This window comes from Capra hircus, chromosome 13 (genome assembly GCF_001704415.2).
Source record: "Capra hircus breed San Clemente chromosome 13, ASM170441v1, whole genome shotgun sequence".
Classification (NCBI taxonomy): Eukaryota; Metazoa; Chordata; class Mammalia; order Artiodactyla; family Bovidae; genus Capra; species Capra hircus.
Genome location: NC_030820.1, coordinates 30,798,639 through 30,823,740, shown reverse-complemented (window position 1 = coordinate 30,823,740; position 25,102 = coordinate 30,798,639). Strand labels below are relative to the sequence as shown.

Genomic DNA, 25,102 nt, shown 5'->3' with positions numbered 1-25,102 from the left:
GAAGGGAAGGTTAGAATGTCTGGCTGTTTCATATAGTTGGGGAAGATAAAATGAGACACTTCCTGTGAAAAGTTCATAATTGCTCTGAAGGGCCATGACTGTGCCAGATTTAAAATAGAATTACTGATATTCAAATACAATTTTATAATAGCTGCTTTAGTGATTCAGCTTTGATCCATATTCATTAGAATTGGTCATCGACATGGGGAAAAAAGTCATTACTGTGACCACCTAGCAGAAAATTGTAGGTGAATGTTAGATGTGGGTTAGGGAGACTTTTTCTTTCCTAGTGGAGAAATGGAACCTGTAATTTTATCTTCTCTCAGATCTTCATTTTGAGGATTGTTAAACCAAATATGCCAGTAGAAGCAGATGACAGTCCCAGGGTTAATTAAAAAATATGAGGTCATAGGGATTCATGCAGACCCAGAAGTTTTATAAATGATTTCAGAAAGCTCTGCCTAGAAGGTTGCTCATGAATGTGACTGGCTAATCACATAAGTTTGATCTATGGTTCTGGAGAAGACTCTTGAGAGTCTCTTGGACTGCAAGGAGATCCAACCAGTTAATCCTAAAGGAAATCAATCCTGAATATTCATTAGAAGAACTGATGCTGAAGCTGAAGCTCCAATTCTTTGACCATCTGTTGCAAAGGGCTCACTCATTAGAAAAAGACCCTGATGCTGGGAAATATCAAAAGCAGGAGGAGAAAGGGATGACAGAGGATGAGATGGTTGAATGGCATCACTGACTCAGTGGACATGAGCTTGAGCAAACTCCAGGAGATGGTGAAAACAGGGAAGCCTGCTGTGCTACAGTCCATGGGGTTGCAAAGAGTGAGACACAACTGAGCAACTAAACAACAAAATCCCATTAGTTATCTCACAAGACAAAGCAGGGAGGTGGTAGAACAGCTACTCATGATCTAGAGTCTCCCTAGACCATCCCCATGGAAAAGAAATGCAAAAAAGCAAAATGGCTGTCTGAGGAGGCCTTACAAATAGTTGTGAAAAGCAAAGGAGAAAAGGAAAGATATAAGCATCTGAATGCAGAGTTTCAAAGAATAGTAAGAAGAGATAAGAAAGCCTTCTTCAGTGATCAATGCAAAGAAATAGAGGAAAATAACAGAATAGGAAAGACAAGAGATCTCTTTAAGAAAATTAGAGATAGCAAGGGAACATTTCATGCAAAGATGGGCTCGATAAAGGACAGAAGTGGTATGGAGCTAACAGAAGCAGGAGATATTAAGAAGAGGTGGCAAGAATACACAGAACTGTACAAAAAAGATCTTCATGACCAAGATAATCACAATGGTGTGATCACTCACCTAGAGCCAGAAATCCTGAAATGTGAAGTCAAGTGGGCCTTAGAAAGCCTCACTACAAACAAAGCTAGTGGAGGTGATGGAATTCCAGCTGAGCTCTTTCAAATCCTGAAAGATTATGCTGTGAAAGTGCTGCACTCAATATGCCAGCAAATTTGGAAAACTCAGCAGTGGCCACAGGACTGGAAAAGGTCAGTTTTCATTCCAATCCCAAAGAAAGGCAACACTAAAGAATGCTCAAACTACCACACAATTGCACTCATCTCACATGCTAGAAAGTAATGCTCAAAATTCTCCAAGCTAGGCTTCAGCAATACGTGAACCGTGAACTTCCTGATGTTCAAGCTGGTTTTAGAAAACGCAGAGGAACCAGAGATCAAATTGCCAACATCCGCTGGATCATGGAAAAAGCAAGAGAATTCCAGAACATCTATTTCTGCTTTATTGACTATGCCGAAGCCTTTGACTGTGTGGATCACAATAAACTGTGGAAAATTCTGAAAGAGATGGGAATACCAGACCACCTGACTTGCCTCTTGAGAAATCTGTATGCAGGTCAGGAAGCAACAGTTAGAACTGGACATGGAACAACAGACTGGTTCCAAATAGGAACAGGAGTACGTGAAGGCTGTATATTGTCACCCTGCTTATTTAACTTCTATGCAGAGTACATCATGAGAAATCCTGGACTGGAAGAAACACAAGCTGGAATCAAGATTTCTGGGAGAAATATCAATAACCTCAGATATGAAGATGACACCACCCTTATGGCAGAAAGTGAAGAGGAGCTAAAAAGCCTCTTGATGAAAGTGAAAGAGGAGAGTGAACAAGTTGGCTTAAAGCTCAACATTCAGAAAACGAAGATCATGGCATCTGGTCCCATCACTTCATGGGAATAGATGGGGAAACAGTAGAAACAGTGTCAGACTTTATTTTTGGGGGCTCCAAAATCACTGCAGATGGTGACTGCAGCCATGAAATTTAAAGACGCTTACTCCTTGGAAGAAAAGTTATGACCAACCTAGATACCATATTGCAAAGCAGAGACATTACTTTGCCGACTAAGGTCCATCTAGTCAAGGCTATGGTTTTTCCAGTAGTCATGTATGGATGTGAGAGTTGGACTGTGAAGAAAGCTGAGCACCATAGAATTGATGCTTTTGAACTGTGGTGTTGGAGAAGACTCTTGAGAGTCCCTTGGACTGTAAGGAGATCCAACCAGTCCATTCTGAAGGAGATCAACCCTGGGATTTCTTTGGAAGGAATGATGCTCAAGCTGAAACTCCAGTACTTTGGCCACCTCATGCAAAGAGTTGACTCATTGGAAAAGACTCTGATGCTGGGAAGGATTGGGGGCAGGAGGAGAAGGGAATGACAGAGGACGAGATGGCTGGATGGCATCACTGACTCGATGGACATGAATCTGAGTGAACTCTGGGAGTTGGTGATGGACACGGAGGCCTGGCGTGCTGCAATTCATGGGGTCCCAAAGAGTCGGACACAACTGAATGACTGAACTAGGAGAGACAGTCTTCTAGCCACAGGATCAGTTTACCCTAGTCCTGCCACCCAAAGCATATGTGATGATAGCATCATTGCTTTTTGAGTTGGAGGATTATCCATGTTTTGAATTTCCCCTTTGATAATGAACTGAATGCTATGTTCAGTTCAGTTCAGTTCAGTCGCTCAGTCGTGTCTAACTCTTTGCAACCCCATGAATCACAGCATGCCTGGCCTCCCTGTCCATCAGCAACTCCCGGAGTTCACTCAGACTCACGTCCATCGAGTCAGTGATGCCATCCAGCCATCTCATCCTCGGTCGTCCCCTTCTCCTCCTGCCCCCAATCCCTCCCAGCATCAAAGTCTTTTCCAATGAGTCAACTCTTCGCATGAGGTGGCCAAAGTACTGGAGTTTCAGCTTTAGCATCATTCCTTCCAAAGAAACCCAGGGCTGATCTCCTTCAGAATAGACTGGTTGGATCTCCTTGCAGTCCAAGGGACTCTCAAGAGTCTTCTCCAACACCACAGTTCAAAACCATCAATTCTTCGGCACTCAGCCTTCTTCACAGTCCAACTCTCACATCCATACATGGCCACAGGAAAAACCATAGCGTAAAACTTATTTAAAAGTGCTTTGTAGAGGCAGACCTACATTGTCATTTTTAGAAAAATATGATTTTGTGATTTTATGGTCGTCCATAGAAGACATTTATATACTTTCTCTTTTCTTCCTTTCCTTTTTTTTTGAACTTGATCAGAAAGAAAGATGTGAGAGGCCTACTAATAGCTGTCTTTGATCTTCAGAGATGTGCTTTTTACTTTTACTTCAGTTGAATATATTCGATGGAAGAAATCTACTTTTCTTCTTCATCAGTTTGTCAATATTGTTAGACCATAATAAAGGGAAAATTGTCATTGGTTATAAGTTTCCCTTTGGGCACATGAGATATAAGTAAAAGGCATTTTTCATGTTTGGATCTTGTGTTGATGTATGAAGCATCATGGTAATATGTGAATATCCTTTTATGGGAATATATTTAACTGTAATTATTTGTGCTTTATTGCAAAGCATAGTAGGAAGCCAAAGCCTAGCATATTCTCATTACACTGCCTGTAAACATAAGCCTACTCATACTTCCCAATATCAATATTATTTTACACAGAGCAGTTACACTGTCATATGAACATTGTACATGTTTCAGTGTTAGGTAAAAACACTTAGTAACCTTTTAAGAAACAAATAAATTTAGAGAACCACTGTTTTTCTCTCTGTTAAATTACAGATATGAATCTCATAAAAACTAAAAATGTTAACATTAAATATCTATCATTTAATATTTATAAAAGATGTACCTTCAAAATATTTTTGTTTCTCTGTTTCAACTTTATTTATTAAATGTTAGATATCTGAATTATTTATTGGGTTTCCTTCAAAGAACTCAACTTGTCTTTGAACAGAACTTTCACCCTTTTAATAACCCATAGACTTTTATTTTGTAATTCCATGTAGTAAAATTCATTCATAGTTTTAGCAAATGTGTATACCCATGTTATCACCACTCCATACAAGATATAGAACACTTTTATCATCTCAGAAGGTGTCCCAGTGTCCCTTTATAGGGGCTTCCACATCCCCCGTCTCGACAACTGCAGATCTTGTGCTTATCACTGTGTATTCACTTTGCCTATTCAAAAGGCAAATATGAATGGGAACACAGTGCATTCTTTTATGTCTGGCTGCTTACATAAAGCATAATGCTCCTGAAATTTGTTCAAGTCATCCTGTTAATAAGTAGTTCTTTCCATTGCTGAATAGTCCTCTGTTGTAATGGATGTATCATAATTTGATATCCATTCACTTGGTTTTGGATAGTTGAATTGTTTATGGTTTTTAGCTATTATGAAAAAAAAAACTGCTGTGAAATTGATGTATAAGTTTTTTGTGGACTTAGGTTATCAGTTCTCTTGGGTAAATTCTAAGGGTAGAATTTCTAGGTCTTATAGTAATGCTGTGTTTAATTTCACGAGAAATTGCCAGCTATTTTTCCAAAGTGGTTTTATCATTTTATGTTTCCATCTACAATGAAAGAGAATTCTACTTTCTCCACATTTTCGTTGATCCTTGGTATTGTCAATCTTTTCATTTTAGCCACCAATAGTTGTGCCTCATTATTGTTTTAATCTACATGTCCCTGATGACTAGTAGGACTGAGTACTTTTTTACATGCTTATTGGCAATTTGTATATTTCTTTTGTGAAGTGTCCACTGAAATCATCTTGTTCATTTTTGTTTGGTATTGTCATATGTTATATATTCTATATGCAATTATGTCTTTTGTCAGATAAATGTATGGCACATATTGTCTCCCAGTGTGTGCAGCTGGCCCTTTCTTTTTCTTAATGGTATTGTTTGAAGAGCCATAATATGTCTTTTTTTCCCTTCATGGCTACTGTTTCTTTTCTTTTTTTTTTATGTTGCTGAAGAAATCTATGTCTACTGAAGTTGTGAGGATTTTCTGTGCATTCTTCTGCAAGTATTTTGGTGTGAAGCTTTTACATTTATGTTTATGATCCATTTTGAGTTAATTTTCCTATGTAATGTGAGTTATGTATTAAAGGTTGCTTGTTTGCTTAGCAAATGATATTTAATGATTCAGGCACTATTTGTTGAAAAGATTGTCCTTATGCACTGAATTGCCTTTGCATTGTTGTTGAAAACTAATTGTCCTTGTATCTTGTCAGTTTCTGGAATGGCTGTTCTAACCTATTGATCTATGTATCTTCCCCTATGACAATAGATTCTATTACTTCATATTATGTGATTTTATAGTTTATTTTAAGATCGGGAATGTAAATCATCCAGATTTTTCAAAATTGTTTTGATTATCCTAGGCTTTTTATACTTCCATATATAATTTTAGAATCATTTTTCAATTTGAACTGAAGAAACAAACAAACAAACACAAGCTTGTTGGGAATTTGATTAAGATTGGACTGAATATATAGATGAATCTTAGGACAAAGGGCATCTTACAATGAGTCTTCCAATTCATTATCATATTTACTTCTCTATTTATTCAAATCTTTTGAAATATCTTTCAGCTATGTTTTAAAGTTTTCACTGTAGAATTTTTGTTTCTTCCCATTAAATTTTCTGTCAAGTGCTTTATGCTTTTTAAGTTCAGTTCAGTCACTCAGCCGTGTCTGACTCTTTGCGACCCCATGAATCGCAGCACGCTAGGCCTCCCTGTCCATCACCAACTCCCGGAGTTCACTCAGATTCATGTCCATCGAGTCAGTGATGCCATCCAGCCGTCTCATCCTCTGTCGTCCCCTTCTCCTCCTGCCCACAATCCCTCCCAGTATCAGAGTCTTTTCCAATGAGTCAACTCTTCACATGAGGTGGCCAAAGTTTCAGCTGGAGTTTCAGCTTTAGCATCATTCCTTCCAAAGAAATCCCAGGGTTGATCTCCTTCAAAATGGACTGGTTGGATCTCCTTGCAGTCCAAGGGACTCTCAAGAGTCTTCTCCAACACCACAGTACAAACACATCAATTCTTCAGCGCTCAGCCTTCTTCACAGTCCAACTCTCACATCTATACATGACTACTGGAAAAACCATAGCCTTGACTAGATGGACCTTAGTCAGCAAAGTAATATCTCTGCTTTCGAATATGCTATCTAGGTTGGTCATAACTTTTCTTCCAAGGAGTAAGTGTCTTTAAATTTCATGGCTGCAGTCACCATCTGCAGTGATTTTGGAGCCCCCAAAAATAAAGTCTGACACTGTTTCCACTGTTTCCCCATCTATTTCCCATGAAGTGATGGGACCGGATGCCATGATCTTCGTTTTCTGAATGTTGAGCTTTAAGCCAACTTGTTCACTCTCCTCTTTCACTTTCATCAAGAGGCTTTTTAGGTCCTCTTCACTTTCTGCCATAAGGGTAGTGTCATCTTCATATCTGAGGTTATTGATATTTCTCCCAGCAATCTTGATTCCAGCTTGTGTTTCTTCCAGCCCAGGATTTCTCATGATGTACTCTGCATAGAAGTTAAATAAGCAAGGTGACAATATACAGCCTTCACGTACTCCTGTTCCTATTTGGATCCAATCTGTTGTTCCATGTCCAGTTCTAACTGTTGCTTCCTGACCTGCATACAGATTTCTCAAGAGGCAGGTCAGGTGGTCTGGTATTCCCATCTCTTTCAGAATTTTCCACAGTTTATTGTGATCCACACAGTCAAAGGCTTTGGCATAGTCAATAAAGCAGAAATAGATGTTTTTCTGGAACTCTCTTGCTTTTTCCATGATCCAGCGGATGTTGGCAATTTGATCTCTGGTTCCTCTGCATTTTCTAAAACCACCTTGAACATCAGGAAGTTCACGGTTCACATATTGCTGAAGCTTGGCTTGGAGAATTTTGAACATTACTTTACTAGCATGTGAGATGAGTGCAATTTTGCGGTAGTTTGAGCATTCTTTAGTGTTGCCTTTCTTTGGGATTGGAATGAAAACTGACCTTTTCCAGTCCTGTGGCCACTGCTGAGTTTTCCAAATTTGCTGGCATATTGAGTGCAGCACTTTCACAGCATCATCTTTCAGGATTTGAAAGAGCTCAGCTGGAATTCCATCACCTCCACTAGCTTTGTTCGTAGTAATGCTTTCTAAGGCCCACTTGACTTCACATTCCAGGATGTCTGGCTCTAGGTGAGTGATCACACCTTTGTGATTATCTGGGTTGTGAAGATCTTTTTTGTACAGTTCTTCTATGTATTCTTGCCACCTCTTCTTAATATCTTCTGCTTCTGTTAGCTCCACACCATTTCTGTCCTTTATCGAGCCCATCTTTGCATGAAATGTTCCCTTGCTATCTCTAATATTCTTGAAGAGATCTCTGGTCTTTCCCATTCTGTTCTTTTTCTCTATTTCTTTGCATTGATCGCTGAGGAAGGCTTTCTTATCTCTTCTTGCTATTCTTTGAAACTCTGCATTCAGATGCTTGTATCTTTCCTTTTCTCCTTTGCTTTTCGCCTCTCTTCTTTTCACAGCTTTTTATGCAGTTGTAAATGGTATTTAAAACTTTATTTTCCAGTTATTTGAATAGTATTTAAAAATTAAATTGATTTTTGAATAATTCTCTTGTATCCTATAATCTTATTAAACTCAGTTATTAGTTCCAGTATCTTTTAGTAGATTTCTTAGTGTATTTTAAATAGGCAATTGATCATATCTGTAAGGACAGTTTTATTTTTCCCTTGTCATTATCTGTTTGTCTGTCTCCCTCCATTTGCCTTTTGCCATAATTGGGACCGTCTGTAACATTGAATAGAAGGAGTGAGATTGGACGTACTGGCCTTGCTGTTTATCTCGACAGGAAAGCACTTAGTCCTTTACTACCCAAGTATGATGTTAAGTTTGGGTTTTTCATAGATGCTCTTCTGTTGCTATTTTCCTGTCTTCTCTTTGGTTTACAGCATATTTTTAGTATTCTATTTCATGTCCTTATTTGGCCTTTTAATGATATCTCTTTTTGTATTTGCTTAATGCCTAGCAATATGCATTCTGAAATAAATTCTTAGAGCTATCTGAATGTGGTGAGCTCAGTGAGTGTGTGCTCAGTCTATCAGTTCATCAGCTCAAGGAGACTGTTTCACAGCCTTTATTTAATGTTCATTTGATCCATGAATTTTTATCACAGTAGTACTCCTTACTGGATCTGAAATACTTAATATACCACCTCTTCACACAGAGCCTTGCTCCTGCTTTCCCCTGCTTAATCTCTGCCTTTTCCTGCCTCCTCCCCTTCCTCCCTCCTCCTCCCCTTCCTCCCTCCTCGTCCCCTTCCTCCCTCCTCCCCTTCCTCGCTCCTCCCTCCCTTCCTCCCTCCCCTCCCCTTCCTCCCTCCTCCTCCCCTTCCTCGCTCCTCCCTCCCTTCCTCCCTCCCCCTCCCCTTCCTCCCTCCTCCTCCCCTTCCTCGCTCCTCCCTCCCTTCCTCCCTCCCCCTCCCCTTCCTCCCTCCTCCTTCCCTTCCACCCTCCTCCTTCCCTTCCTCCCTCCTCCCTTTCTTCTGACCTTCCTTCCTTTTCTTCCTTCCATTATTCTTTGGCCCTTGAAGAAACATCTTGACAGACTATGGAAAGGTAAACAACATTCATCCCTGTCATATCTCTGAATGCATATCACTGTCAACTCCTTCAGTAAGCTAAGTCTTGATTACTTGCTGTTTAAAATCAAATAACCAACTATGTGGTAAATGCTTGTTAGTCTGAGGGCTGTACATGATAGGAGAACCTGTAATGTTTTCTGTGCATCTCTGTGCCAATGGTTCCTTTTTTCTTTTTTGAGTATGGTTATACAGCAGCAACTTGGGAAAATAGCACACCTAACTTATATGCAGAGTACATCATGAGAAATCTGGGCTGGAAGAAACACAAGCTGGAATCAAGATTGCCAGGAGAAATATCAATAACCTTAGATATGAAGATGACACCACACTTACTGCAGAAAGTGAAGAGGAACTAAAAAGCCTTTTGATGAAAGTGAAAGAGGAGAGTAACGAAGCTGGCTTAAAGCTCAGCTTTCAGAAAATGAAGATCATGGCATCTGGTCCCATCACTTCATGGGAAATAGATGGGGAAACAGTGGAAACAGTGTCAGGCTTAATTTGGGGGGGCTCCAAAATCACTGCAGATGGTGACTGCAGCCATGAAATTAAAAGACACTTACTCCTTGGAAGAAAAGTTATGACCAACCTAGATACCATATTGAAAAGCAGAGATATTACATTGCCTACAAAGGTCTGTCTAGTCAAGGCTATGGGTTTTCCAGCAGTCATGTATGGATGTGAGAGTTGGACTGTGAAGAAAGCTGAGTGCCGAAGAACTGATGCGTTTGAACTGTGGTGTTGGAGAAGACTCTTGAGAGTCCCTTGGACTGTAAGGAGATCCAACCAGTCCATTCTAAAGGCAATCAGCCCTGGGTGTTCTTTGGAAGGAATGACACTAAAGCTGAAACTCCAGTACTTTGGCCACCTCATGCTAAGAGTTGATTCATTGGAAAAGACTCTGATGCTGGGAGGGACTGGGGGCAGGAGGAGAAGGGGATGACAGAGGACGAGATGGCTGGATGGCATCACCGACTCGATGGACGTGAGTTTGAGTGAACTTCGAGAGATGGTGATGGACAGGGCGGCCTGGCATGCTGCAATTCATGGGGTCACAAAGAGTTGGATACGACTGAGCTACTGAACTGAACTGAACTGAACTCAACTACCCTCATTTTCTTTTTTTTATTCATCATAAAAGTAATAGTTTATTCTCAAAAACCTGCCCATCAGGGGCTTGAGTTACTCTGGGATACTAGATTTATGTTATTACCAGATAAAGTTGAAGATACACTGAAACCAGATTTTCTTTTGGAAATACCTCTGACTTGGAGGGCATAGGAGATTAAGTGGGTTGGTCAGTGACTAGAGAGCATGAAGAGATGAATAGATCAAATTGAAACTGGTAAAGTAGAAAAGTTAGTAGTTATTTAGGAAATAAAATTATCCTATCTAAAAGGTTTATATGAATGATCTCATTTATTCCTCATATTTATGCTCTGCCTTTCTTACACTTCTCTATTGCATTTTAGAGTGTAGTGATAATCTCTGTCGTTTACTGAGCACATACTATGTTCAGTTCAGTTCAGTTCAGTTGCTCAGTCATGTCCAACTCTTTGTGACCCCATGGACCGCAGCATGCCAGACCGCCCTGTCCATCCCAACTCCCAGAGTCCACCAAAACCCATGTCCACTGAGTCGGTGATGCCATCCAACCATCTTATCCTCTGTCGTCCCCTTCTCCTCCCACCTTCAATCATTCCCAGCATCAGGGTCTTTTCAAAAGAGCCAGTTCTTCATATCAGGTGGCCAAAGTACTGGAGGTTCAACTTCAACATCAGTCCTTCCAATGAATATTCAGGACTGATTGCCTTTAGGATGGACTGGTTGGATCTCCTTGCAGTCCAAGGGACTCTCAAGAGTCTTCTCCAACATCACAGTTGAAGAGCATCAGTTCTTCGGTGCTCAGCTTTCTTTAGAGTCCAACTCTCACAATCATAGATGACTGCTGGAAAAACCATAGCTTTGACTAGATGGACCTTTGTTGGCAAAGTAATGTCTCTGCTTTTTAATATGCTGTCTAGGTTGGTCATAACTTTTCTTCCAAGGAGCAAGTATCTTTTAATTTCACGGCTGTAGTCACCATCTGCAATGATTTTGGAGGCCCCCAAATATAAAGTCTCCCACTGTTTCCACTGTTTCCCCATCTATTTCCCATGAAGTGATGGGACCAGATGCCATGATCTTCGTTTTCTGAATGTTGAGCTTTAAGCCAACTTTTTCAATCTCCTCTTTCACTTTCATCAAGAGGCTCTTTAGTTCTTCACTTTCTGCCATAAGTGTGGTGTCATCTGCATATCTGAGGTTATTGATATTTCTCCTGGAAATCTTGATTCAAGCTGTGCTTCATCCAGTCCAGCATTTCTCATGATGTACTCTGCATATAAGTTAAATAAGCAGGGTGACAATATACAGCTTTGACATACTCCTTTTCCTATTTGGAACCAGTCTGTTTTCCCATGCCAGTTCTAGCTGTTGCTTCTTGACCTGCATAGTTTTCTGAGGAGGTAGGTCAGGTGGTCTGGTATTCCTATTTCTTCAAGAATTTTCCACAGTTTGATGTGATCCACACAGTCAAAAGCTTTGGCATAGTCAATAAAGCATGAACAATACTAAGTTCAAGTCCTTTAACTGTATTATCTCTTTTGGGTGTATACTCAAAAATAGTTACATTCCGTTTTTGGGATGAGGCTCAGAACATGAAGCAGCTTGCCTAAGGTTGTACAGCTTGGTGGTATCTGAACTGGGCATTGATTCAAGGTCATTCCCATCCCCGGGTCTCATCTCCTATTCATCCCCATGTGGCTGAGTACTGGTTTTGTCATTTCTCATAAATGCATGCTTTGACAAAAACCATTTTGAAAGAAAGTTTGAAAGAACTGAATTATCACTAAGACTTCCCCTGTGATTTCTGTAGGTAAGCCTAGTTTTAATATTTATGATAATCTGCTTGGATTAGAAAAAGTTAAAGTACTTCCAAGAACCAAAAAGTTGTGATTACATGTAACTACTTCCACCATATAGCTTAGGTTTACTATTAGTAATTGTTTTTGCCTTTGAGATTTAGAAAACTGTTTTGAAAGGAAGTCATTCTTTGAACATCCCAGATGGCATATTGAAAATCAAATATATTAGCATAAATTAATGACGTGTATATAACTAAATGCCTTATAAATGTCTTGTCTTGTAAATTATTTTTCCTCTTGGGATCTGTTTCTTTTTACAGCATGCTTGAACGACTATACAGAGGAATCTGGGACTTTCACTTCTCCAAACTTCCCCCGTTTTTACCCCAACAACTTGGAATGCATTTATAGGATCACAGTGGAAAGCAGCCGACAGATTGCATTACACTTCACAAACTTCTCCTTGGAGGATGCCATTGGTAGCACATGTGTAGCAGATTATGTGGAAATCAGGTAAGCACCTTTATTTCTTCATAATCTTTTTTTTTCTTATTTATTTTCACTTTTAATTTTTCTTGGAAAGGATAAGAAAAAAATATAGAAAATTTTCTGTGAAGCTCCTTTTTGTGCTCTTTCTTACAAGATGTAAAGTTTGTCGTTTGGAACCTGACTTAGCAGTAGGAAAACAGAAAGGCTTGTGAATTTCAGTGCAAGGCTTTTTTCTTTAATTCTTTAGTGCTTTGAAAGGATGGATTTTTTTAAAGTTATATTTGTAGTAAAGGTGAGTTAAAGTATATATTAATATCTCCCCAGATCGTTATTGTTGTTTTAGTTGCTATGTCATGTTTGACTCTTTTGCGACCCCATGGACTATAGCCCACCAGGCTTCTGTGTCCATTGGATTTCCAGATCATTGCAGTGAGTTAAATTAGACTAATAATTTGGTGCCCATCTGTGTTAAAGTTTTTTTTTTTTAAATTTTAAAAGCTTTAATTCTTACATGCGTTCCCAAACATGAACCCCCCTCCCACCTCCCTCCCCATAACATCTCTCTGGGTCATCCCCATGCACCGGCCCCAAGCATGCTGTATCCTGCGTCAGACATAGACTGGCGATTCAATTCTTACATGATAGTATACATGTTAGAATGCCATTCTCCCAAATCATCCCACCCTCTCCCTCTCCCTCTGAGTCCAAAAGTCCGTTATACACATCTGTGTCTTTTTTGCTGTCTTGCATACAGGGTCGTCATTGCCATCTTTCTAAATTCCATATATATGTGTTAGTATACTGTATTGGTGTTTTTCTTTCTCGCTTACTTCACTCTGTATAATCGGCTCCAGTTTCATCCATCTCATCAGAACTGATTCAAATGAATTCTTTTTAACGGCTGAGTAATACTCCATTGTGTAAATGTACCACAGCTTTCTTATCCATTCATCTGCTGATGGACATCTAGGTTGTTTCCAATACAAAAAACCTCGAATTGCCAAAGCAATCTTGAGAAATAAGAATGGAACTGGAGGAATCAACTTGCCTGACTTCAGGCTCTACTACAAAGCCACAGTCATCAAAACAGTATGGTACTGGCACAAAGACAGACAAATAGATCAATGGAACAAAATACAAAGCCCAGAGATAAATCCACACACATATGGACACCTCATCTTTGACAAAGGAGGCAAGAATATACAATGGAGTAAAGACAATCTCTTTAACAAGTGGTGCTGGGAAAACTGGTCAACCACTTGTAAAAGAATGAAACTAGATCACTTTCTAACACCGCACACAAAAATAAACTCAAAATGGATTAAAGATCTAAATGTAAGACCAGAAACTATAAAACTCCTAGAGGAGAACATAGGCAAAACACTCTCTGACATAAATCACAGCAGGATCCTCTATGATCCACCTCCCAGAATTCTGGAAATAAAAGCAAAAATAAACAATTGGGATCTAATTAAAATTAAAAGCTTCTGCACAACAAAGGAAACTATAAGCAAGGTGAAAAGACAGCCTTCTGAATGGGAGAAAATAATAGCAAATGAAGCAACTGACAAACAACTAATGTCAAAAATATACAAGCAACTTAAGCAGCTCAATTCCAGAAAAATAAACAACCCAATCAAAAAATGGGCCAAAGAACTAAATAGACATTTCTCCAAAGAAGACATACGGATGGCTAACAAACACATGAAAAGATGCTCAACATCACTCATTATTAGAGAAATGCAAATCAAAACCACAATGAGGTACCACTTCACACCAGTCAGAATGGCTGCGATCCAAAAATCTGCAAGCAATAAATGCTGGAGAGGGTGTGGAGAAAAGGGAACCCTCCTACACTGTTGGTGGGAATGCAAACTAGTACAGCCACTATGGAGAACAGTGTGGAGATTCCTTAAAAAATTGTGTTAAAGTTTTTATTTGGCATTTCAAAAGGCTAGAATCTTATACTATTTTATAATAAATTTAGTTCTCTGATGTAAAGTAAGCTACTTATACAATAAATCACAATTCCTTGATGCTGGGAAAGATTGATGGCAGGAGGAAAAGGGGGTGACAGAGCATGAGATGGTTGAATGGCATCCCCAACTTGATGCACGTGAGTTTGAGCAGACATAGTGAAGGACAGGGAAGCCCGGCATGCTGCAGTTCATGGGGCTGCAAAGAGTCGAACATGACTTAGCGATTGAACACCACCACCATGCAATGCTAAAATAAGATGATTTTCTTAATTATCAGCAGTCATTGGTTGAATGAATCTTTTTTTAGGCTTGGAAAATACAGATTATAAACTATAGATTGTAAACTAGATTTAAGACCCCAAAAGTTCTTAGGGAAGGAAGTATTTTTAAAACTATGCATAACTACATCAAATATACTACATTTTGAAAACTTTCAAATTAGAAAAACATTCAAGTGTCTCTGTAAAATTAAGCCACATTTGTTTATATTGTTAATAATTTTTGTTTTTTTATCTTTTGTTCTGTGACACATTTGCCAGATGCTTTATTTGAAAGGAAAAAGATTAAGTACTTTTTCTCCATTTATAATTGGGTGTATAAAATTTCAGGTCAATAATAAATTATGGTGATTTTATTAATTGTTATTCACATGCTATTTAATACAACGAAAAACTGAAAGCTTGCAGTTGTTTTTAGAATATTTCTGAGAGAGGTTGACTGACAAATGGATCTGTTTTTGATCTCAAAGTTAATTAATGTTAAATGTTTATATTATAACCTAATAACCTAATAAATGATCACACCTATATTTTGTCACAGGAATGGAGGTTATGAAAATTCACCACTCCTGGGGCAATATTGTGGCTCAAATTCACCTCCAAGAATCATCTCCCACAGTAACAAGTTATGGTTAAAATTTAAGAGTGACTTCTTCGGCTCTGGGCCTGGATTCTCGGCTTACTGGGATGGGTCCTTAACAGGTAAATGGCCAAGACTTGTCCTTTATTGGAGAGTCCAATCTGATTGGATTTTTCATTCTTGGATTGCTGTGCTCGTACCTATTTTTTTTTTCCTAGCTGTATTTTGTCAGTAGTATTTGTAATAAACTTCAACATTGTGAATATTTCTGAATTAACCCTAGCTGTTTTGTTTTTGTTTTTAATTTTGAAGGACATAGTAAGGGAAAATGTCATATTCCCTGGTATAGTTCATCAAGCCGGTCATCTTGGTTGGGAAAAGGAAAGTACATTGATGTGAACTGAGATTTTAGGCCAACTAGTCTTTGGTGGTGCAGAGTTGTTTTGCAACCTGGTTTTTAAGGGTAGCGACAGTAGCACCAGTTTGAAATAGACAAAAGAATTCCGTTTTACAGAAAGAGAAGACTGTGTATTATCCCCAGTCTTTCTCCCACAGGTTGTGGAGGCAATCTCACCACGTCCACCGGCACATTCACGTCCCCCAACTACCCGATGCCCTACTATCACAGCTCTGAGTGCTCCTGGTGGCTGAAGGCCAGCCATGGCAGTCCGTTCCTGCTGGAGTTTGAAGACTTCCATTTGGAGTATCATCCAAATTGTAGTCAAGACTATCTTGCTGTATGTATGAAGTTTCACTTGTAGCTTTCACTGCTCCCATCTTGCCCAGTGCACATCGATGCATCATTTTTTATTTCTGATATTCAGGGAAAGGGATCATTTAAACAATATCCACATTAAAAACTTAAACAAAATAAAAATTTTTTTAAAAATTTGATGAAAATACCTTTCTAAGTATAGCATATATTAATGAGTGGCTTGGTACACTAAGTCTTTAAAATATATTGAATATAGACTGTTAACGGAGAGGGCAATGGCACCCCACTCCAGTACTCTTGCCTGGAAAATCCCATGGTAGAGAAGCCTGGTGGGCTGTAGTCCATGGGGTCGCGAAGAGTCAAACATGACTGAGCGACTTCCCTTTCACTTTTCACTTTCATGCACTGGAGAAGGAAATGGTGGCCCACTCCAGTGTTCTTGCCTGGAGAATCCCAGGGACGGGGGAGCCTGGTGGGCTGCTGTCTATGGTGTCGCACAGAGTCGGACATGACTGAGGCGACTTAGCAGTAGCAGCAGCAGCATAAACTGTTAAGATACGGTTAAAAATCTCCTGAAAGGGGTTATGAGATTTATCATAGTTATTATCTACATGATTTCTATATATGTATTGAAAACTAACAATCTAGAGGACTGTGTCAGAGGTTGAATTAAAGAAGATAACTGAAGTCAATAAAACAGAGCTTTTTACAATACCAGTAAGTCACCATGTCCATTAAATAACCATCTAAATAAAAAATGTGTTAGAGTGTCATAAATGATAAACTATGAAATAAAAAAGCAAGGAAGACTACTGATAATAGCTATGGTCTCAAAAACATGTAATAATCCTTTATTTTTAATCTTTACATTTCAGGCTAGGTTCTCTCCCTTTCTTTTATATACAGCCACAGCTTGAGTACATAGCTCAAGTTTATAAACATTTAAATACAATTTTATAAGATATTTGATTCAGGGCTCTTCTATTGTTATATCATTTTGTATTTCTTCCCCACTTATCAAGAATTGCACAGTCATTTAAATAATGTTTACAGCCATAATCATCTGACATTTAAAATATTTTCTTGGAACTTCCTTGGTGGTCTAGTGATTAAGACTCTGCACTTCCGTTGCAGGGGGCACAAGTTTGTTCCCTGGTCAGGGAACTAAGATCTTGCATGCCTTGTGGCATGACAAGAAAACAAACAAATAAACAAACAATAAAATGTTTTCTTAAAGGTATATGATGGGTCAAGTACCAGCTCTCATCTGTTAACTCAGCTTTGTGGGAATGAGAAACCACCTGTCATCCGTTCCAGTGGAGACAGCATGTCTTTAAAACTGAGGACAGATGAAGGCCAGCAAGGAGGTGGCTTCCTGGTCAAATACCAGCAGAGTAAGTGTGTGTATTGGTTGCTCAGTGACTGCAATGGGTATTCAGTCTCTTGAATGAAGCAAATTGAAAGAAGTGTAACCCATTGGTTTGAGCAACAGAAATAAATCTTAGCTCCTTATGAAAAAGTTTAACTCTGTTTGATGGAGAAATGCTTACACATTGAGTATAATGTCATGTAACTAACACATGTGGTAAGCTCAGAAGCCTGGAAGAAGAATTTGCTGAGATAACCACAATTTAAAGATTGGTGTAACTGGTTAGCAGCTAATGGGTTTTCATCTGAATTAAACATAACAGTCTTCTAATTGGGACTGTCAATAATGGGACACTATTCCATTATACAAAGTTATCCAACACTATTGTTTTTGTCTTCTATCTCAAAAGGTAGTTAAATTTTATTGAGGGAAACCGTTGACCTCAGTGTCTTACAAATGGTGTCCCAGTCACCTGTCAAGAAGCAATGTAGGAGAAATGCAACTACGAACCACATTTTTCAGTGACAGTTTTTCAATATATTTATTTTCCCATTCTTTTTTATTACACATCATACAATATGAAAAAGACTGGAGAAAAGGCATACCTAAGCCTCATTCAAGTCATTAAGTTTGGTGGAATTTGGCAGTGGCTCCCAAGACTAGCCATACGTAGAAGTGCCTAGTATGGCTGTGTTGAAAACTCAGCTAAAGAAAATGCCACCATCGGATTGAAGACTTTTTTTTTTTCAAAATTTAATGTTTTCATTTCTTCTTCAAATCTTTTACATTGCTTCTATTCAACTGAATCTTCCTGATGACTAACTAGAGGAATAACAGAGTCTTTATTATGAATTTCATGCTGACTTTTGAATGTTGAACAAAGCCATGTTGTTAATCATTTTTAGCACTCACATAAGACTTTGTGTTTCTAAACTGTTGAATTTAAAGGTCAAGATTTCTGTCTCTTCCAAATGCTAAAGTTAGAGAAACAGAAGCATAGAATGTTTAATACACTTTTCTAAACAAACAAATTAGACTGATGTGTGAGTCAGGCTACGCTATTCTGCTCTGTACCAATTCACAGGAACATGATGCCAATTTTAACACAGGCAATTTTCATGACACTTTAAAGTTTATTAATTCATTTAAATATTATTTCACATTTGTTCTAAATGGAGACCATTCCCATATAAAAATGCTGCACCAGCTACCTGTGTATGTATGCATCTATTTATTTGTATGCATGTGTGTGTGTGTTGTGTATACATACATATATATGTTTCTTTTTAACATAGATGTTTTCCTATAGAAAAATCATACACATCTTGGGGCAATTATGATAACGTATGATAGTGGTTAACAGTCATTGTTATTTTTCCCAGCATGTGATAACGTGGTGATTGTGAATCAAACCTATGGCATCTTAGAGAGTATACATTATCCAAATCCCTATTCGGTCAACCAGCGTTGCAACTGGACCATCCAAGCAACAACTGGAAACACTGTGAATTATACGTTTTTAGCATTTGAATTGGAATATTACACAAACTGCTCCACTGACTATTTAGAGGTATGTATTCTGAAGCTAAATAATCACTGTATTTTCTGTTCAAGTTAACAAACCAAGGTAAGTTATCATGCTTTGCAGAACCAAACCATTCACCCTGTCCTATATGTCTGTAATATGCTGACTATACATGGTATGTGGACAGATGTGTTTCATGTCTCTTTCATTGCATCATCTTAATAATAAGGATATTTAATCCATTAAATTATATGCACAAATAACTATCTGTGTTTTAAGGTTTCAATGTAATTTCTGGACTGAGTAACCTCATCTTACCTAAAAAATGCAGAAGTAGAAGAACAACTTCTGGTTTTATTGGTTATTTTTTGTTTGTTCTTATTTATAAAGAGAGATCAGAAAGTATTTAAATATCATGACTTTAATACCTAATTAAGCTGATACTGGGAATCATGGTTTTGATTCTTGTGTTTTATTTTTACACCTGAGTTCATTTCAGTTAATTTTTCTCTTTGTAAAATGGAAGTTTCTGTTTGCTGTAATAATGACCACAAGTAGCATTTATTGAACTTTCTGTATACAATGCTATGCAATGAAAGTTGCTGGAAAATTAGGTACCTCCAAATAGAAGGTAATATGCTACTTTTATGATAAAATATTTTATTTACCAAAGCTTTCTTGTTGATTTGAATATGCAACTTTGTGGAGGTATAGATTGAAAAGTTAGGTGGTTACTTATCTTTCTTTATTAATGTAATTATATAATCATATATAAAATTATATATTTTATAAGCCATTGTATTAATTTAGAATGTTAGTTTCCACTTTCATAAAACAATTTTACTCAGACTGTTTACATATATTTTGACATCTAGTTCTCATCATTAATAAAATCACTTTTGAGTCACTTAACACATCATCTTTATCTCCATCTCCATGCTAGCATATAATACTTCTAATCCACATATAATGTTTTCACTAGAGATCTTTTCTAAGAGGCCAGTCCCCGCTCTGATAACATTAGGACATTTCCTGTATCCCTTCTATCCACAACTTAATAATTGAGTATCGTTCTCTTTAAGATGGACAGTGATTTTTGGAAGTTTTGCTTGCAAAGACTTTCACCATCCAGTGTATGTAACTTTCGGGACATAGTCCCAGGGTGGGGGAGGGGGCTGTGGTGTGGGAATCACAGAAAAAGCCTTTACCTTTGTAAAAGTGTTTTAACCCTATTTTTAAGCAATTCTTAAAAAAAAAAAAAAGCTAGCATTGATGGAGGCCATTTGAGATTATCATATCTTTTCCAAATAGCACTTTCATTTTTCAAAGCAAAGAAGAGAAAGCTGTGAGAGACTTAGTAAGGTGCTGAATATTAATATATGGATTCCTTGCCTTTGAAGGATATTTTTGAGGGTTAAAAAAAATCTTGCTTTATATTTAGAAAAACTCAGTATTAGAGAAATAGTAACCATAGTGTTTAGCCACCAGAAAGTTATATTTACTAGTAGTCAAAGAAAACATGAGACAACATGAAACAAACATTAAAAAAGCACAAACTTGACAGAGATTTTAAAATCCCCTTTCCTCAATCTGTGGGCTTCCCTGGTAGCTCAGCTGGTAAAGAATCTACCTGCAGTGCAGGAGACCCTAGTTTGATTCCTGGCTCAGGAAGATTTGCTGGAGAAGGGATAGGCCATCCGCTCCAGTATTCTTAGGCTTCCCTGGTGGCTCAGATGGTGAAGAATCCCCTGGGTTCAATCCCTGGGTTGGGAAAATCTCCTGGAGAAGGGAAGGAACAGCTACACACTCCAGTATTCTTGCTTAGAGAATTCCATGGACAGAGGAGCCTGGCAGGCTACAGTCCACTGGGTCGCAGAGAGTCAGACACGACTGAGTGGCTTTCACTTCACTTTACTTTCTTGATCTAGTGCTCAGGTGGTCTTCACAACTTGATGATGGCATATTTGTCTCATTCCATTTACCTGGAGCGATCATCTTCTTTTCTCCACATGGTCAGATTTTGTTCATTCTTTAGGAAAAAATACAAAAGTTTCTTTCAAAGCCACTTGTTCATACCACAGACATAGCAGTTTGTCATCTCATATTTTTACCATGTGTGATTGTGCCCACATGCCCTACTGGACTGTAAGCTTTTTGGAGGTGAGAACTGTCTCCAGCTAACTTTGTAGCCCAGGCCCTGATTACAGAATTGAGGTCTTATGGGAGTTCAGTAAGTTCCGGTTAAACTGAACATCACAGCCATATTTTAGCATCAGCTGAAAGATAAGCTATAAGAAAGAACTGAATTCCAAACTGCATTTTTGTGTAATCTCTACACATTCACTACAATTCTACCACTTTGAGCACATACCAAAATAGAATTCATGGGTGTGCAGAGTATTGCATGTTTACCAATCTGCTGGGCGCCTTATTTGATAAAAGCACAATGCCGAGAGCAGGGCCAACAGGAAGCTTTTGTACTGGGCTTTAAGGGCGGCTTTGGCAGAAAGAGTGGGAGCAAATGAGATGAAACCTTTCCAGGGATGAGACTCCACCTCTTTGGACTTACTTGAGGGTGAAATGGTAACAAAACGGTCCGTCGGATAATTTTTGGAGGTGTTAGAAAACTTGTTCCAACAACAGCAGAGCCATTCCGCAGATGATGTTACAGACGGGCCGCGTATCTTGTGCAACAGTGATGGTGAAAGCCACAAAAATACAGAATGAGAACCAGAAGTTCAGCTAAGCCTTCCAAAGAATGACACTGTTGCCAGAGGGAGGAGATGTTTTCCATTTCTGTAAGCCAAGGGGCAAGACCAAAGCAATTGCTACAATGGCTGGCTTATGATGGAAATTCTAAAAGCACAAATGACCATTAATGGAGAGAATAGCCACAAACATAAAACCTAGCTTCCATTATTTTATAACTTCTAGTTCAAGGGTTTTTTTCAAGTGATTTAGCCAAGTTCAAAGTGAGTAGCTGTGACTGCAGCCAGAATTGAGTTACTTTCAATTAACAGAACTGAAACTATGCAAGGACTTGATTAGGCGCTGGTCGGACACTGCGCCCAGCTTTGCTGAGACGTGTGGGGTGGTAAAGATCCCACCGGGAAACGAATCCATCCTCTATTCCTTTGTCCTCTGGGTGGAATGAAAGGATTCAGATTTGGAAATAAAAGACTTAGTGGGAGGAAGGGTCATTTGCTTAAAGGAGTAAGGCTGTGTTGCCCCTGCAGTTTTAGGAAGTCAACCTTAGGATTCTTTTTGTATTTTATTACTTGATTGTGCTTTTTCATTTTAATTTTGAGACCAGGGCTGTATCTGGAAAAAGAAGTTTTTAAATTAGTATTGAAAATACAAGCAAAAGTAATGGATTTGGGAAAAATCAGCACAAAAATGTACAGGAAATCCAGAAACTGTGTTGGTTCTGGGAGCCTGTGTGTGGGGAGCCAAGGATGGAGGAAAACCAAGAGGCTTTTGTGTCGTGGAAGCTGAAGGAAGAGACTAGAATAGAAGGCAACAGTAATAAGCAAGGAGGGATGCTCCCAAGGGTCCAGAAAGGTCAGCTCCCATGGGACGCCCTCTGCTTCGTGCTCCCTGGTATGTCAGTGTCTCTTCAAATATGGTCCAGGATTGTATTCAGTTCTCCTACTAACTTGGCGTTGGACTATATTATCTGGTTTGTGTGTTCTAGTGTTGCAGGCTGAGATTGAATAGGTTTGTTGTTAGCCACATTGTAGTGTTAGATGATATTAAACACCTGTGGTCTCCAGGTCATTTTTACACGATTGGCAGTGACTTCATAGCCAAACATAGGATATTTCTAGTAAGTTATACTGGACTATTTTGCCTCAGAATTCCATCTCACGGTGATTCCTCTAAATCCTCTGGTCTTCAGAGTATTATTTATTTGCATGTAGACTCATTGGCCTGTGACTTCTTTAAAAATAATTGATAAAATATCAGAAAGATGCTACCTGTTTCAAGTATTCTAAAATGATAGGTTTCTTGGGTTAAAACGCTTCTGTTATTGAACACTTTTGGGAAAGCACCATTCAAACGAAGTTGGTAATAATAATAGCTCGTATTTGTCAAATGCATTACTTATTAGATAATTCTTGAAGCAACTGTGTGATGTAGAAAATATCATGATCTCATTTGACAGGTGAGGAAACTAAGACAAAGGAAAGTTGTCCACAGTCACACAGATTATATTACCAGAGCCAGGCTTTCCACCAGGCACTGTGGCTCCATGCCAATGCCCCAAGCCGTGATACCACGCACACTCCGCGTGTGTTCTCTTTCAGAATTATCACTTGGGAGTTTCCATGGAACTCCCAAGTTGACCACTTCAGTGACCCTGTCACCAAGAGAAATTCATGCTATTTAGCATGACCTTTGCATAGGGAAAACTAGTCAGTCTAATCACACTAGGACCACAGCCTTGTCTAACTCAATGAAACCAAGCCATGCCCAGGAGGCCACCCAAGATGGGCGGGTCATGGTGGAGAGGTCTGACAGAATGTGGTCCACTGGAGAAGGGAATGGCAAACCACTTCAGTATTCTTGCCTTGAGAACCCCATGAACAGTATAAAAAGGCAAAATGATAGGATACTGAAAGAGGAACTCCCCAGGTCAGTAGGTGCCCAACATGCTACTGGAGATCAGTGGAGAAATAACTCCAGAAAGAATGAAGGGATGGAGCCAAAGCAAAAACAATACCCTGTTGTGGATGTGACTGGTGATAGAAGCAAGGCCTGATGCTGTAAAGAGCAATATTGCATAGGAACCTGGAATGTCAGGTCCATGAATCAAGGCAAATTAGAAGTGGTCAAATAAGAGATGGCAAGAGTGAACATCGACATTCTAGGAATCAGCGAACTAAAATGGACTGGAATGAGTGAATTTAACTGAGATGACCATTATATCTACTACTGCAGGCAGGAATCCCTCAGAAGAAATGGAGTAGCCGTCATGGTCAACAGAAGAGTCTGAAATGCAGTACTTGGATGCAATCTCAAAAACGACAGAATGATCTCTGTTCATTTCCAAGGCAAACCATTCAATATCACAGTAATCCAAGTCTATGCCACAACCAGTAATACTGAAGAAGCTGAAGTTGAATGGTTCTATGAAGACCTACTAGACCTTTTAGAACTAACACCCAAAAAAGATGTCGTTTTAATTACAGGGGACTGGAATGCAAAAGTAGAAAGTCAAGAAACACCTGGAGTAACAGGCAAATTTGGCCTTGGAATGCAGAATGAAGCAGGGCAAAGACTAATAGAGTTTTGCCAAGAAAATGCACTGGTCATAGCAAACACCCTCTGCCAACAACACAAGAGAAGACTCTACACATGGACATCACCAGATGGCCAACACCGAAATCAGATTGATTATATTCTTTGCAGCCAAAGATGGAGAAGCTCTATACAGTCAACAAAAACAAGACCGGGAGCTGACTGTGGCTCAGATCATGAACTCCTTATTACCAAATTCAGACTTAAATTGAAGAAAGTAGGGAAAACCGCTAGACCATTCAGGTATGACCTAAATCAAATCCCTTATGATTATACAGTGGAAGTGAGAAATAGATTTAAGCGTCTACATCTGATAGATAGAGTGAACTATGGAATGAGGTTCGTGACATTGTACAGAAGACAGGGATCAAGACCATCCCCATGGAAAAGAAATGCAAAAAAGCAAAATGGCAGTCTGAGGAGGCCTTACAAATAACTGCGAAAAGAAGAGAGGCAAAAAGCAAAGGAGAAAAGGAAAGATACAAGCATCTGAATGCAGAGTTCCAAAGAATAGCAAGAAGAGATAAGAAAGCCTTCTTCAGCGATCAGTGCAAAGAAATAGAGGAAAACAACAGAATGGGAAAGACTAGAGATCTCTTCAAGAAAATTAGAGATACCAAGGGAACATTTCATGCAAAGATGGGCTCGATAAAGGACAGAAATGGTATGGACCTAACAGAAGCAGAAGATATTAAGAAGAGGTGGCAAGAATACATAATAAGAACTGTACAAAAAAGATCTTCACGACCCCGATAATCACAATGGTATTATCACTCATCTAGAGCCAGACATCCTGGAATATGAAGTCAAGTGGGCCTTAGAAAGCATCACTACAAACAAAGCTAGTGGAGGTGATGGAATTCCAGTTGAGCTATTTCAAATCCTGAAAGATGATGCTGTGAAAGTGCTGCACTCAATATGCCAGCAAATTTGGAAAACTCCGCAGTAGCCACAGGACTGGAAAAGGTCAGT

General features: G+C 38.9%; 1 protein-coding gene across 1 annotated transcript in view; it reads left to right on the top strand.

Annotated features, from left to right (window-relative positions):
- Positions 1-25,102, top strand: part of CUBN (cubilin) — a 272,327-nt gene that overhangs the window by 66,427 nt on the left and 180,798 nt on the right. Inside the window, exons 23-27 of the mRNA XM_005687978.3 lie at positions 12,215-12,407; positions 15,182-15,342; positions 15,776-15,957; positions 17,173-17,329; positions 18,687-18,874. Coding sequence (XP_005688035.2) covers positions 12,215-12,407; positions 15,182-15,342; positions 15,776-15,957; positions 17,173-17,329; positions 18,687-18,874 — 881 coding nt within the window. The remainder of the gene's footprint in view (positions 1-12,214; positions 12,408-15,181; positions 15,343-15,775; positions 15,958-17,172; positions 17,330-18,686; positions 18,875-25,102) is intronic.